Source organism: Gorilla gorilla, chromosome 14, assembly GCF_029281585.2.
Source record: "Gorilla gorilla gorilla isolate KB3781 chromosome 14, NHGRI_mGorGor1-v2.1_pri, whole genome shotgun sequence".
Lineage (NCBI taxonomy): Eukaryota > Metazoa > Chordata > Mammalia > Primates > Hominidae > Gorilla > Gorilla gorilla.
In genome coordinates, this window is record NC_073238.2 from 38,185,129 (window position 1) to 38,198,863 (window position 13,735).

General features: G+C 37.8%; 1 protein-coding gene across 4 annotated transcripts in view; it reads right to left on the reverse strand.

The window, feature by feature from the left end:
* Window positions 1-13,735, reverse strand: part of MIPEP (mitochondrial intermediate peptidase) — a 160,382-nt gene that overhangs the window by 144,330 nt on the left and 2,317 nt on the right. For all 4 annotated transcript variants that reach the window (XR_008670784.2, XR_008670783.2, XM_004054258.4 and 1 more), the window contains exons 2-5: window positions 12,899-13,072; window positions 8,259-8,347; window positions 5,815-5,901; window positions 1,351-1,414 (exon numbers count right to left, since the gene is read on the reverse strand). Coding sequence is in view for 2 of the 4 variants with exons in the window: in XM_004054258.4 (XP_004054306.1) it covers window positions 1,351-1,414; window positions 5,815-5,901; window positions 8,259-8,347; window positions 12,899-13,072 (414 nt within the window). In the remaining 2 variants the exon portion in view is untranslated. The remainder of the gene's footprint in view (window positions 1-1,350; window positions 1,415-5,814; window positions 5,902-8,258; window positions 8,348-12,898; window positions 13,073-13,735) is intronic.

Here is a 13,735-nt window from a genome sequence, read left to right on the forward strand (position 1 = left end):
AATAGTAGCACCAAGTTCAAAGTTGTTGTGAGGATTTGATGAGAAATATATGATTTAAAATAGCAAATACTCAGTTGATGTTAAATCACTGTTAGGAAGACAGAGGCCTTTAGACAGCCCGGGCGTTTGGTGATAAGAATCAAGGTGATTTGCTTTTGGGATGCAGACAGATACAGGACTGTAGGAACAATGCAAGGACTTGGTTAGAAGATATGACAATATTAGGAAGGGAAAGAATACAACTAACTCCCAAATTTTATTTTACAGAGAAGTATTAATGAAGAATTGATGTGGAAAGCGGCAAATGTGGTCACCTTAGGCAATGTGAGTTTACAGTAGAGCCCATAAGCCTCATGGGCTGCTGGGAAGGCACATCCTACATCCTGGCTCAGGGTCAGACCAGGAATCACATGCTGAGCCTTTAACGCCACACAAACTCATCAGATGTGTGAGGGGTTACAGCATTACTCAAACTCAGCATCTATCAAAATGGTAACATCTATTGTATGTGATACGTATTTCCAAGGCCCTGCCTTCTACTTTTCCAGATATTTTGATAACTTAATCTCTTCATAGGTAAGTGGTTTAATTCTACCATATTTACTAGGAAAAATGTATTACTGTTTAAAACAAATAAACAAAAAGCCATAATAGTCTAGACTGCAGGTGAGTGGGGGAGACTGTGGGGCAGGCTGAACTTCCAATGGTGTCAAGTCCCTCCTGTTCTTCCAACTCTGAATTTACAACTGAAATGAGGCACTTGGTTTCTCAGGATGTTATGTGCTAGAAAGAACGGTGGCCAGTGTTAGAAATTTTAAGAACACTGGCCATTTGTTAGTTAGGATGGCAACTTGAACAAATCACTTTGTCTTGTTTCCACATCTGTAAAATGAAGGGGATGGACTAGGTAGAATGCCTCCATCCCAGTGTAAACACTGTGTAATCTATGCTTGTTCCATCAGTCAAACACACGTATAATATAAATAAATACACTTATGTAAGGTCTTATGTGATATTCCCGTACTACCAATCTTCAATGACATCAGCTTTCCCATTCACTTGCCAGTCTTTCCTGATATTGCCTATCTCATCCTAATTCCATGATTTTCTAAAACACTCCACTTGGCTCAAGTCTGTCTTAATTCTGAATTATCATGGTGTGATAGGTCAACTTCCAGAGAGGGGACTACATTCAAATACAATCTATAGAAGAATTTCATAACAGATAAAAGACCTGCATGTTTTTGCAATATGCAAATTCAAGCAATACATACAAGGACTGTAGCAATAATGGTATCAACTAAATGTCAGTAAAACTGGAAGAGTCAAAAAAACAGCAGAAAGATGTACCTTTTCTTTGTCTAGATGGATTCCACTAATTTCAAAATCAAACATAAACAGTTCAGCCACTCGCCTATAAATGAAATGAGCCCCAGGTTATAACAGGTAATAAAAATTGCTAACAAAAAAATTGTGGTTTTTTTGTTAAATAAATCAGTCTTTTTCAGCCTCGCTGCCAAAAGTTTCTTCAAAACACACACACACACACACACACACACACACACACACACACTTTGTTTTAAACAAGGAGCTTAATATCCTCAGATATTAAGGCAAACATCAGGCAAAACATCTATCTGACTATTATGACTGGCTCGTCATGTAAGAGCTTATTCCTTTATTCAGAGAGTACAAACCTGTGAAAGCCACAGGTTTATACTAAATGATAATAATTATTTTATTTAGTACACAGGTTTGTAATAAATAATAATAATTTAGTACCACAGGTTTGTAATAAATAATTTAGTACCACAGGTGTGTAATAAATAATAACAATTATTTATTTCAACTCAATCCAAATCCCAATAATTAAAAACATAAAACAGTTTTATATTTGGACAATTTTTCAAAGGCCCTCTGCATGAGATTTTCAGTTTTTCTTCCAGTCAGTAGCAGCTATTTAGAATATTAAATTCTTTGATGCTGCGCTGGAAGCTGAGTTTCTTGGCTAATGAGAATTGTTTTCCTTCTTTTTACTCCTGCTTCATGCTTGGAAACAATTTCAAGTGTAACACCTTTTTTTTTTTTGTCAACGGTATTTTTTTTTTAAAAAACCAACAACATTGAATGGAAATAATCAAATATTTGATCTACTCTTTTGGCTTTCCTTGAGTTTTCAAAATAGATATATTCACCTTCCTGATTATTACGTCAAATATACCTTGAATGGAAATTTATAGTGTACGTTTATCGTATTACACAATACAGTTCTATTATGTAACAAAACTGTATTGCAGAAACATATGAAACATTTAAAATCACTAATCCTATGAAAGATAATGACTATTAAAATTCTTGTATTTCCTTTCAATCTACTTTTAATGTTATATTATATATTTAGAATAATTAAGGCCCAACTGTATATACTTTTATATCTTGCTTTTTCTTGTAAAATTATATCACAAACATTGAACAGTTCTCCATGTCTTTAAACGTTCTTCAAAAAGTTGGCTTTTGATGCTTGTTTTGTGTTGTCATATAGACTGCAAATGTTTTTACTCTCCCACTCCCATGAACCACAATATAATAAAAATCCTTGTTACAGTTTTTAATCCTTGTTTGTTTCCTTAGGATAAATTCCAAGAAATTAATCACAAAGTATGCACATTGATATATATTACCAAATTCTCCTCCATGAAGTCTTATCAATTTACCCGTAACTAGAGAGGATCCATCATCCCAAACCAGAAGTACTATTCTTATTCTGTTTCAACTTTGTCAGCTGCTGGCTGACAAAAAGTTTTGCTCCATTCTATCTTTCCTTAATGGTAGTGGGTCTCATGCCAGGTACAGAGCAGAGCACTTTATACAAATTATTTCCCTTACATCTCATATGATTCTTATGAAGTACTTTTTATTTCCGTTTTACAAAGGAGAAAACTAGGGTTTAGCGAGCCCTGAAGCCAAAGTCCAACCCTGCAGTTCCATTCTAGAGATGCAGTTCCACCCACTTCACACTTGGTGCCACTGTTACAGCTGTGGCACACTGCTATCAATTTAAGGGCCATCTGTTGCTATGCCTTATTTTGTGAAATGAGAGTTTCACAAACAGAATCTTTTGCCCATTTTTCTATAAGGGGGGTTTTCGTTCTTCTTTTTTTAAAGTAATTTGAAAGGTCTCTTAACATAGATAATATATTAACTCTTTGTCATATCAGAACCATTTGTCAACACTTGTGTGTTCTGACTTTGAATGTGGAAGTGTTTTGCCTTACCAAAGTTTGCAATGTTTATATAATAAAAATCAATGAATCTTTCTGTGGTATGATTTTGTATCATGCCAAGAAAGACCTTCCATATCCCAAGATTACCACTAGTTTTATAATTTCTTTTAAAAATATTTAAATCTTTAATCAATCTACTTTTTTACCCCAAATGGTTATCCACTGGTCTAACATCATTTCCTGAAAACCAAGTCTTTCCCTACTGATGTGAAATGACACTTTTATCACATACCAAATAGTCTTACTGTTTATGTATCTGCGTCTGTGTCTAAAATTTCTCTATTCTTCCATTGATCTAATTGACTATTCTGGCACTTTTAAGTATAACGCTCTTTAAATACAGCATTTTTATATGTTCTACTATTTGGTATAAGTCCCTTTTTAGTACTTTTCCTTACGAGAGTTTTCCTGCCTATTCTGGCATATTTATTCTCTATGACTTCAAAATCATTTTAAGTAACAATAAAAAAATTCTTTATAAATTGGATAGCATTAAACTTATAGTAATAAACATTACTGAGCTTTCTTCTTCCTTAAGAATACAGCATGTTTCTCCATTTCGGTCGCTTGCATGCTTCCTAGGTGTTGTGTATGTTGCGGTTCTGCACTCTACCTTCCCAAGTTCATTCCAACATGTGTTACAGCTTTGGCTGTTCTTGCAACTAGAATTTTCCCTCCATTATATTTTCTGGAGAATGTGCTTATTATAGTCTTTGCATACATGAAAGCTCTTAATGGCTTTGGAAAAACCCCAAGTTAAACAGGTTTCTTTATGGCCTGGCTTCTCAGAGACTCTAAACTACTAAAATTCTTCAAGCAGGGAAATACATTGATACATCAGATTTCCAAACTTACTGACTGAAGGAACCATTCTGAGAAAAGTTCTGAACATCTCAGAGAACTAGTATTTCAAAGATTGAATCTAAGAATAACATGATGAGTTACTCAATTTAAATCATTTCCTCTGTACATTAACTTACAAGACTTTATTAAATCTATAATTCGTTTTAGCCACTGTCTTATATTTTGCCATATGCATGGTTCTAAAATATAGTTCTTTCTGGGTGCTAGCCAACACTCAATGATATCTAAGTGCTACGATACTGCAATAATTGTTACTTCAAATTCTTCTTCTCTCCTACTTCCAAGTTGCTTTTCTTTTCTAGACTGTTGATATTCTACCCAGTTTATTTTCCCCAATATATTTATCATTTTATTATTTAAAAATTCCTACTGGCATTTTTAATAATATCTAGAAATGTGGTATGTATCCTATCACTACAAGTCCTTTCTATCTAAAATGGTCTGCTAGTCCACTACAATTCTTTATACACAAACAGGGGCATGTCAATCTTCAGTAAATAGAGATTATGAATAACCTTCTATTTTTAACATTGTTTGTTGTTATTTAAAGTCAGTACCAGTTCCGTATAAATCTGGCACAATTAATAGGCATTCGACTTTTCCTTGCTTTGCTAATGAAAGCAATATAACGATAAAGCTTAAACTACTGAGATGACACAGCTAGCTTTACTAGTGCCCTGAGCATCAGGACTGATAAAGTGAAACATCACTAGGTACCTGCATACCTGACAGGCAGATGAAAATAACCCCTCAAAGACTGAGTTACTCACATACCATGCTGCTCATGTATTAGATTAACAGCAAACTGGATGATCAATTGGTCCCTATAGAAAATGGCTTCATTTGGGGTCAATAAGCCACATATGGAGACAAAATAGAAGGAAACAGGATCAGAAAGAATCAAGTTGTCAGAGGAAGTGTCCCACCAACAAAACATAGATAAACAGGAACAAACAAATGAGAAAAAAAATTAATCTGTGTTATGACATACATATTATAAGCAGGTTAAGGACAAACCCTACTCCACTCACAATTGCATTTGAGCAAAGAAATAAGATATCTAGGTTCCTACATCAAATATTCTAACGTGTTGATTTAAAAGTAAGGCCTTTTTGATGCAGATTTATAAATGTAGCCTAATGAACCAAAGCAAATCATTACAAGGATCTTGACATCCTCCCAGTAGATAAAATCGATTTGCTTATATTTTCTGATAGTATCAATTATGGAACTTTGAGCATAAAGCTAAGTGTAATTATTAACTGTCTACAGGAGTCCACTCATTAGTTGAGCACTGACCACATGCCATGAATGTGTAGGTACTGAGGATGCAGCTGGGAACAAAACAGACCAAGCCCTACCCTCAAGGAGCTTGCAGTCTGGTGAGATAGATGATAGACAAATAAACAAATAGGATACGTTGGAAGGAATGAGGGCTATGAAGAAAAATAAATCAGGATCAGAGGGTAGAGTCTGACCCTGTGCAAAGATTTTGGAGGAGACACCATTTGAGTGGAGTCCTAGAGAAAGTGCAGGAGTCATAGAGATACCTGGGGAGGAACATTCCAGACAGCAGAGGCTACAAGTACAGAGGCCCTGAGGGAGAGACTCCCAACCTCACCTCTAGAGTCACAGTCACAACCAAGGCAAAGAAATGAGTGAGTACCTTGTTTCTGGATCAAGGGAATCCACAAGTTTTTTATCAGCTAGTAATTTTTGCAAACTTTGATATAAATCCACATTTGTGTTCAACCTAGAAAAATTAGAAATTTAAAAAATTAGATGATTTTCTAATACCTTATTTTTAACTTTACATGAAAAGAATGGTGTCAGCTTGTACCACACACATGCCCAGAAGCTGAATAGCAAAACCTACCAGGAACAGTGTAACCATCCTTCCTTCCTTCTTTCCTTCCCTTTTCTCCTTCCCTTCTTTCTTTCTTTCCCTTATTTTGGAGACAGGGTCTCACTCTGTCACCCAGCACCCAGGCTGGAATGCAGTGGCACAATCACAGCTCACTGCAGCCTCAATCTTCTGGGCTCAAGTGATCCTTCCACCTCAGCCTCCCAAGCAGTTGGGACTACAGGCATACACCAGCACGCCCAGCTAATTTTTAAATTTAAAAACACTGTAACGGAGAGCTCAGGACACAGGCTTCAGAGCCACGCAACTGGGATGCAAGACTGGCCTTGTTACTGCTGTGGGACCTTGGACACGTTATTTAGACCTTAGGCTGCCGTGAGGATTAAATGAGATCATGTGTGCAGCACACATTTCCTATGTGAATGAACCATGGCCACTGTTGAGCAGTTGTGCCATCCAGAGAGCAAAGGGCCCAACGCTGGTCAGTGGTCCCAACCCACCCCATAGTACCACTAGCAGGAACCAAGTCCTCTTCCCTAAATGCAAATGCCATGACCCCCTCAGAGCTAAATAGTCAGCTGGGTCTAGATACAATCTGCATCCTGCTGGGTAGGTCTTCAAGGAGGGATAAGGTTATAAGAACCACTCACCAGTCGCTACTCAGAGACTCAAGGATACTCCTGTTCCTCAGTTGGTTCACAAAAAAACACTGAAGATTTATATGAATCGAAGGGTTTCTGTTACCATTCACATGGGCCTTCCCAAATGCTAGTGAAACGTAGACAGTCATTACCCATCAAAAAAACACTCACCAAGAAGGGCCAGACTCCCACACATGGATCCCAGAAGTCAGGGAGAGAGTGAGTGTGGAGGCCTACCTCCTCCCAACCTGCTCACCCACGGAGCCACTCCATGGCAAAGGAACAGTAGCTCAGAGGCTGCCCGCACTGCCCCCACTGCAGAGGTTTAAGGAAATCTCCCGGTAGTATGTTTTATGTTGGAAGACCCTGAGATAAAGCCCATACTTCAGTCTGTATTTGTCCTCCCACAAAATGAAGAGTGCTTGTCCATGAGACCAGCCCACGTCTAATTCGGCAGGACACAGCACGCAGAGAGCCTCGAGCAGGCAGCCCACTGCTGACTCCTTTCCAGGGGCCTTTTCCCGAGAGGCAAAGCTTTCTCCCAGGGAGTCCCCACTTTCAGTCCTGTCAGCATGCCCAGTGTCTGCACTCTGCAGGGCCCCGTTCTGTCCCATTACGCAAGTTGGTTTTCAGCGGCTATGGGGAAAGTCACACACGATTGTGCCAAAGTGAACAAATGTTGGCGACCCGGGGAAAAGCAGCAGCTGCACATCCTGAAGTGTTGGGTCTTCGAAGGAAGCCTCGTCTAACCAGAGGAGCCATCACTCTCCTCCTCCAACAATTTCTGGTATAGGAAATCGTCTTATTGTGTTACCCCCTTTTCCCTGTTGTAAATCCACGCTGGCGAGCCCAGGGCTCTCCCTAGCTCTATACACTGCCTGGCATGGTGCCACGCAGCTAAGTGTGTTGGAACACAGCGCTGTCCACCATTCAGTTATCTTAACAAGCACTATGGAGCTCTCATAAGTGGCTTAAAAACACTCACATTTACCCCAAAATCACTTTAAAATAATTCACTCCATCACAGCCTCAGCCAGAGCATGCTCCAGCCCTCCCACAGACTTTTACAGCCTCCCTAGACTCCCCTAATTCCAACTCAACAGGGACCACGAGGACACTGTTTGTAGAGCATTTTGGCTTCTTGCCCCGTGGCCCACAGCCATTGATGCAACAGCAATTTAATCAAGCGATAATCTAGTAAGTCCAACTTGCCACTAGGACACTAAAAAGCCCTTATTTAAGGTAAGTGATAATGGTGATGACAAGAATCCTGGGTGTCTGTCATCTCAGATTATCAAGTGACACCTTTACATTGATCTCATTTAACCCTCACAAGGACCCTGAGGCAGGGTTAACTTTATGACCCCATTTACAGACAAGGAAATGACTGAGAGAACAGACAACCAGCCCTAAGGCCCAGTGCCTGCCTGCGAGGTGAGCCAATGGCCTGTCCTGAGCCCTCCCTCCGGCCACCCCTGGTCACACACACCGCCCACCCTGCTGGGTGAGGGACAAGCGCTATGGACAAAACTGCCTACGGCACAAGTCCATGAAACTGGATCACCCAGGACTTGGCACGGAGGTGGGGAGGGGAACAGCACATACTTCTCTACCATGGTGCCAATACTTCTACAAGCTTCTTCCGCAGCTTCTCTGAATGCTGGCTCAGGGTGAGCGATTTTCACAAAATCAGCCTAATAAAGGGGAAAGACAAAACCAAAAGGGAATTTGATGAGAAGCTTTCTTCCAGGATCTGAGGGTGAAAATGAAAACTGGGTTTTAAGATGTGCCATTGGCTTGCCCTATGCATTTCCATTACTGACTTTTTCCTAAGCGAGTAAAGCAAAGCAGCTTCTTTGTGAACATTTAATTCTGTTATTCCTTGAAACCAAGTTTGTTTCACTCCAAAAAAAGACTTTTATTATTTCAGAAAACTTTTTCTTTCAAATATAAACACCAAGCAAATTCTTTCTTTTTTTTTTTTTTGAGACGGAGTCTTGCTCCGTCGCCCAGGCTGGAGTGCATTGGCGCAATCTCAGGTCACTGCAAGCTCCGCCTCTCGGGTTCACGCCATTCTCCTGCCTCAGCCTCCCACGTAGCTGTGACTACAGGTGCCCGCCACCATACCCTCTAATTCTTTATTTCAAAAGAGCAGACACTGGTTTCAAATATTCTACAACTTTCTGGCTAAAATTCTTTGCAGTATGGTTTTCACATGTTAACTTATCTCCAGAAAACAACTCTTAAAGGCTTTTTTTTTAACTGACACATAGTATAGTTTCAAAACCCATTTAACTACATTCGAGTCTTTGATTTAACTACATGGTAGTCTTTGTGCAGAAAACAAAGGCACGGTCTCTTCATAGCCCTTTCAATAAAATATGAGTTCATAGTCTCCATGTAATACTGTATACAGCTACTACTGCTGCTGCTACTTAAGTCATTAGACATTAAAATGAGTGACAATTCTTTTTTAAAAAGATAAAATGATGTAAAACTAAATTTTTGTTTTCATGTCAATTGTAACAAAAAGCAGAGAAACTACAAAACACTACATATTTTCTTTATTTGCCAAGAAAATGTGTGACTATAACATGAAATGAAATCACCACAAGATAAAATTTCTTAATTTTATTATCAAATAGTTTTTAATGCCAAAACATTTAAATCCATAGTTTGGTATATTTGTTGTAACAATTGGTAACGATAAAATAACATTAGTACCAAAGTACCTGAAAAATGAGTTATGTAAATTTACAACATTTTTTTTTTTTACAAATTACTAATCTACGGGTTGTGAATTTATAATCAATATTAAAATTCAAAACACTAGCATACATATTAAAAACTGATTTGTAATAGTGATGAGGAAAACAGTTGTTACATAAAAACTGTATTAAAAAAAGAAAACAAAATAAAATGACTATTTGGTGAAAAACAGTTTATAAAACGATTGCCTTATAACAGTACTAATCTTACTGGCAGGTAATATCTTAAAAATTCAGATATTTTTAAGATATTAAAAATTCAGATAATCTTACTGGCAGGTAATATCTTAAAAATTCAGAACAGAGAAAGGTTCTTTTATACCCAGAGAACTACATATACAAATCACATCTTTTTTTTTTTAAGTTTTCAAAATGAGATATTATTATACATGATAAATACTATAAATGTCAAAATAAGATATAGCGCAGAGAAGTTAAAATCTTTCAATGAAGATCAAAAGCAAAAATGTAGAAAAAAATCCTAGAATACTGATTAAGATGAAGACTAAGACAACAAATACACAGTGAATTCTGGGATTTGTGACAGCCATGTCAAGTCACCCCTCAGTATCAATGGACAATGGTTTGATCCTCCCACAGATACCCGAATCCACAGATGCTCAAGTCTCTGATATAAAATGGTGTAGTACTTGCATATAACCGACACACAGCACACCCCATACATCAAATCATATCTAGATTACTTGTAATACCTAATGAATGTAAACAATATGTAAATAGCTGTTACACTGTATTGTTTTATGGAACAGTGACAAGAAAAAAAAGTCTGTACATGTTCAGTATGAATGCAAATTTTTTTCCAAATATTTTTGATCCAAGGTTGGTTGACTCCACAGATCCCCCAATCTGGAGGGTTGACGATACAGTGAAATTCACTGACACAGATTTTCCTTTTCTGATTTCTGTGACACAATTAGGTGAACAGGGTAGGAAACCTCCTTTTGGCAGTGCGTTTCCACAGCTTCCCCATCATTCAAAGACACATTTCCTATGCACATACTGGAGGCACAGAACAAAAACCCAGTACAACAGAACTACTCAGAGCCTGCAACTTCACTCCAGGGAAAAACCCTTTACAGTAAGATACTTTATCAGTTTTCTTAAGAGCGGGAGGCTTGTGGTGAACATATAATCATCTGAAAGGTGTTAATGCTCAAATCAGGTGTACGGGTGGAAGGAAATTTTCCAAAAAAGGAAAAAAATAAAGATGGGGATGAGTTATGCTGGGTGAAAGAAGTCAGTCAAAGGTATACAGGATTCCACTTCTGTGACATTCTAGAAAAGGCAAAACTATAGGGAGACAGAACAGATTAGTGGTTGCCAGAGGTTAGCAGGGAGTGTTGGGTGTGACTATACAGGGAGATTTTTGGGGGTTGATGGAATAGCTTTGTATCCTGATTGTGGTGAGGGCTGCATAAATTTATACGAGTTAAAATTCATAGAACTGTACCATCCTCCAAAAGAAGTCAATTTTACAGAATAATAATTTTAAAAACAAGTATACATTTTTTTAAAGATGGAGAGGCTAACACACTTTGCAACCTTTCCAGGTAAGGATTCATGAGACCTGAGCAGCCAGCCAGCCCAGAAATGGTTGGAACAGGAGAAAGAAGAAGAGCTCGACAGATACCCTGCCTGGGCTGGCAGCCCAGCTGCACCACACGCTGGCCAGCTGACAGCGGGCACATCCCTTCATCACCCAGTGCCTTTCTTCCCTCTTGTGAAAATGGAGATATGCTGAGAAGGTTACCTCAGCTCATCCAGGGAAAGCTTCTTCAGCTAACTAGGCTGTAGAAAGGGCCTACAGTCTAGTTAAATTTCCAAAAACAAGTTATTGCCAGAATATAAACTCCATGAAGTAAGAGATTGTGTCTGTTTCATTCCTGCAGGTATCCCTCGTGCCTAGACAGTGTCTGGCACACAGTAGGTGCTCAACATTGACTGAATGTGAGGGAAAAACCTATGTAGTTCTATACCATGTAGACAGGATCATAAATGATCACTATTTAAATTGTGTGTGCTGCTTTCCTTGACAAGAGTAACCAAGAGTCAGCTCCTTCAGGCTGACAGGAAACCCTGCTTCCTGGAAATGAGTATATCGAAGAGATATCTGCACTTCCATGTTTGCTGCAGCTCTGTTCACAACATCCAAGATGAGAAAGCAACCCAACTGTCCATGAACAGATGAATGGATAAAGAAAATGTGGTACTTACACACAATGGAATGCTATTCAGCCATAAAAAAGAATGAGATTATGTCATTTGCAACAACATGGATGGTCATTATGTTAAGTGAAATAAGTCAGGCACAGAAAGACAAACATCACATGTTCTCACTCACTTGTGGGACCTAAAAATAGACAAAACTGAATCATGGAAATAAAGAATAGAAGGATGGTTACCAGAGGCTAGGTAGGGTAGCAGGGTGGTATGGGGGAGGTGGGGATGGTTAATGGCTACAAAAAAACGGGAAGATTGAGTAAGACCTACTATTCGATAGCACAACAGGGTGACTACAGTCGATAATAATTTAATTGTAGATTTTCAAATAACCAGAAGAGTATAATTGGATTGTTTGTAACAGAAAGGATAAATGCTTGAGGGGATGGATACCCCATTTTCCCTGATGTAATTACTATGCATTGCATGCCTCTATCAAAACATCTCATGTACCTCATGAATATATACATGTACTCACAAAAATTAAAAATAAAAAAAAAAAAGAAAATTTTGCTATCTCAGCAATGGATTTCCTAGTTGGTGAAGAGATCTAGGTATACACTTCTATTTCAAATTTAAAATGTTAAAAAAAAAAGTCTTTACAATCATTTTGATGTCAAAACTTGGTTTTTAATTTAAAAAAAAAAAGCATTCCTGAAAAGGTTTATTAAAACTGGTTTTCACACCTCTTATGAAAAAGAAGTGGCTCACACTTATAATCCCAGCACTTTGGGAGGCCGAGGCAGGAGGTTCACTTGGGGCTAGGAGTTCAAGACCAGCCCGGGCAACACAGGGAGACCCTGTCTCTATTAAAAAAAAAAAAGAAAAGAAAAAGGGGAATTTTGTTGCAAATGTACACATAAAGTGTTCTTAGAATTTTGGGAGACACTTTCATACATGAAGAATCTCTGTCAAATGAATATATATGTAAATATATATTACCCAAATACAGCAAATATTTGCTATATTAGTAATCATTCATTCATTATATATTACAGGTATATTTTATTAAACATACATATTAAAGTACAAGTTCTAAATATCACCTTTTCCTATAATATTTTCCCATTCCTAATGACATATTTCATCATAAAAAATTATACCCAATGGATCTCAGTTTCAGACATTTTTAACTTTATAATCTAATATTAATAGTAAACAACAAATGATAAATTTCACTTAAATTTTAACAAGTTGAAAGAGAGGTAGCTTCAAGTCTGAGGCAAAGCACCTTACCAAGTCGGCCACTCTGCACAAGGAATCCGAGAGCTCATCGAAGATCAGCACGGTCTGGGGCCCAGGTGGGGTGGAACACGCACGGTCCACAAGCAATTCTGTCTTTCTCAAGGCTTTTTCTTGTGCAATATGAAATCCTTCTGGGGCACTCAGCTCAGGAACTCCAAAAAGACCCTTAGAACCAAAGAATATGTCTGATTTATAACCAAAATTCAAAATTGTGCTTTTTTTATATTTACTAAAATTACTTTTATCACAAAGGAGATCTTGACTTTCATTGGTGTATCATGTTATACCTGTGATCACAGATACCACTATCATACTCCCCATATCACTCCACATAAATTACACTAAAAATGTTTTCAGAACATAATTTTTCTTCAATTTTTAATTATTTTCCGGAAAAAACAACAACAACGGTATGGGTTCAAAATCCAGCTGTCACTTCTACAGAACCTAAGAGTGGCCGCAAAGATTAAATGAGATCATATATGTAAATATATATATATATATATAGCAGTGTTTGGCACAGAGCATTTACAGATGTTAGCCATAATTATTATTAGCTTATAACCCTGGTCATGTTATTTCTCCTCCTAGGCCTCATATTTTTTTCATCATGTACAATGGGAATGACGATACATACCTTACAGCATGGATACAGGTACTAAGTATATGTAAAGTACTAACAGCAGCATCTGACAGGGAGAGATCTCAGTACATAGTACCAATTATTCTATAACTATCAAATAGAGAGGATGAGTTGACTATGAAGCAATAGATATTTTAGAAAAATGTAATGAACATATTAAAATCATAGGCTGAAACTGGGAGCAA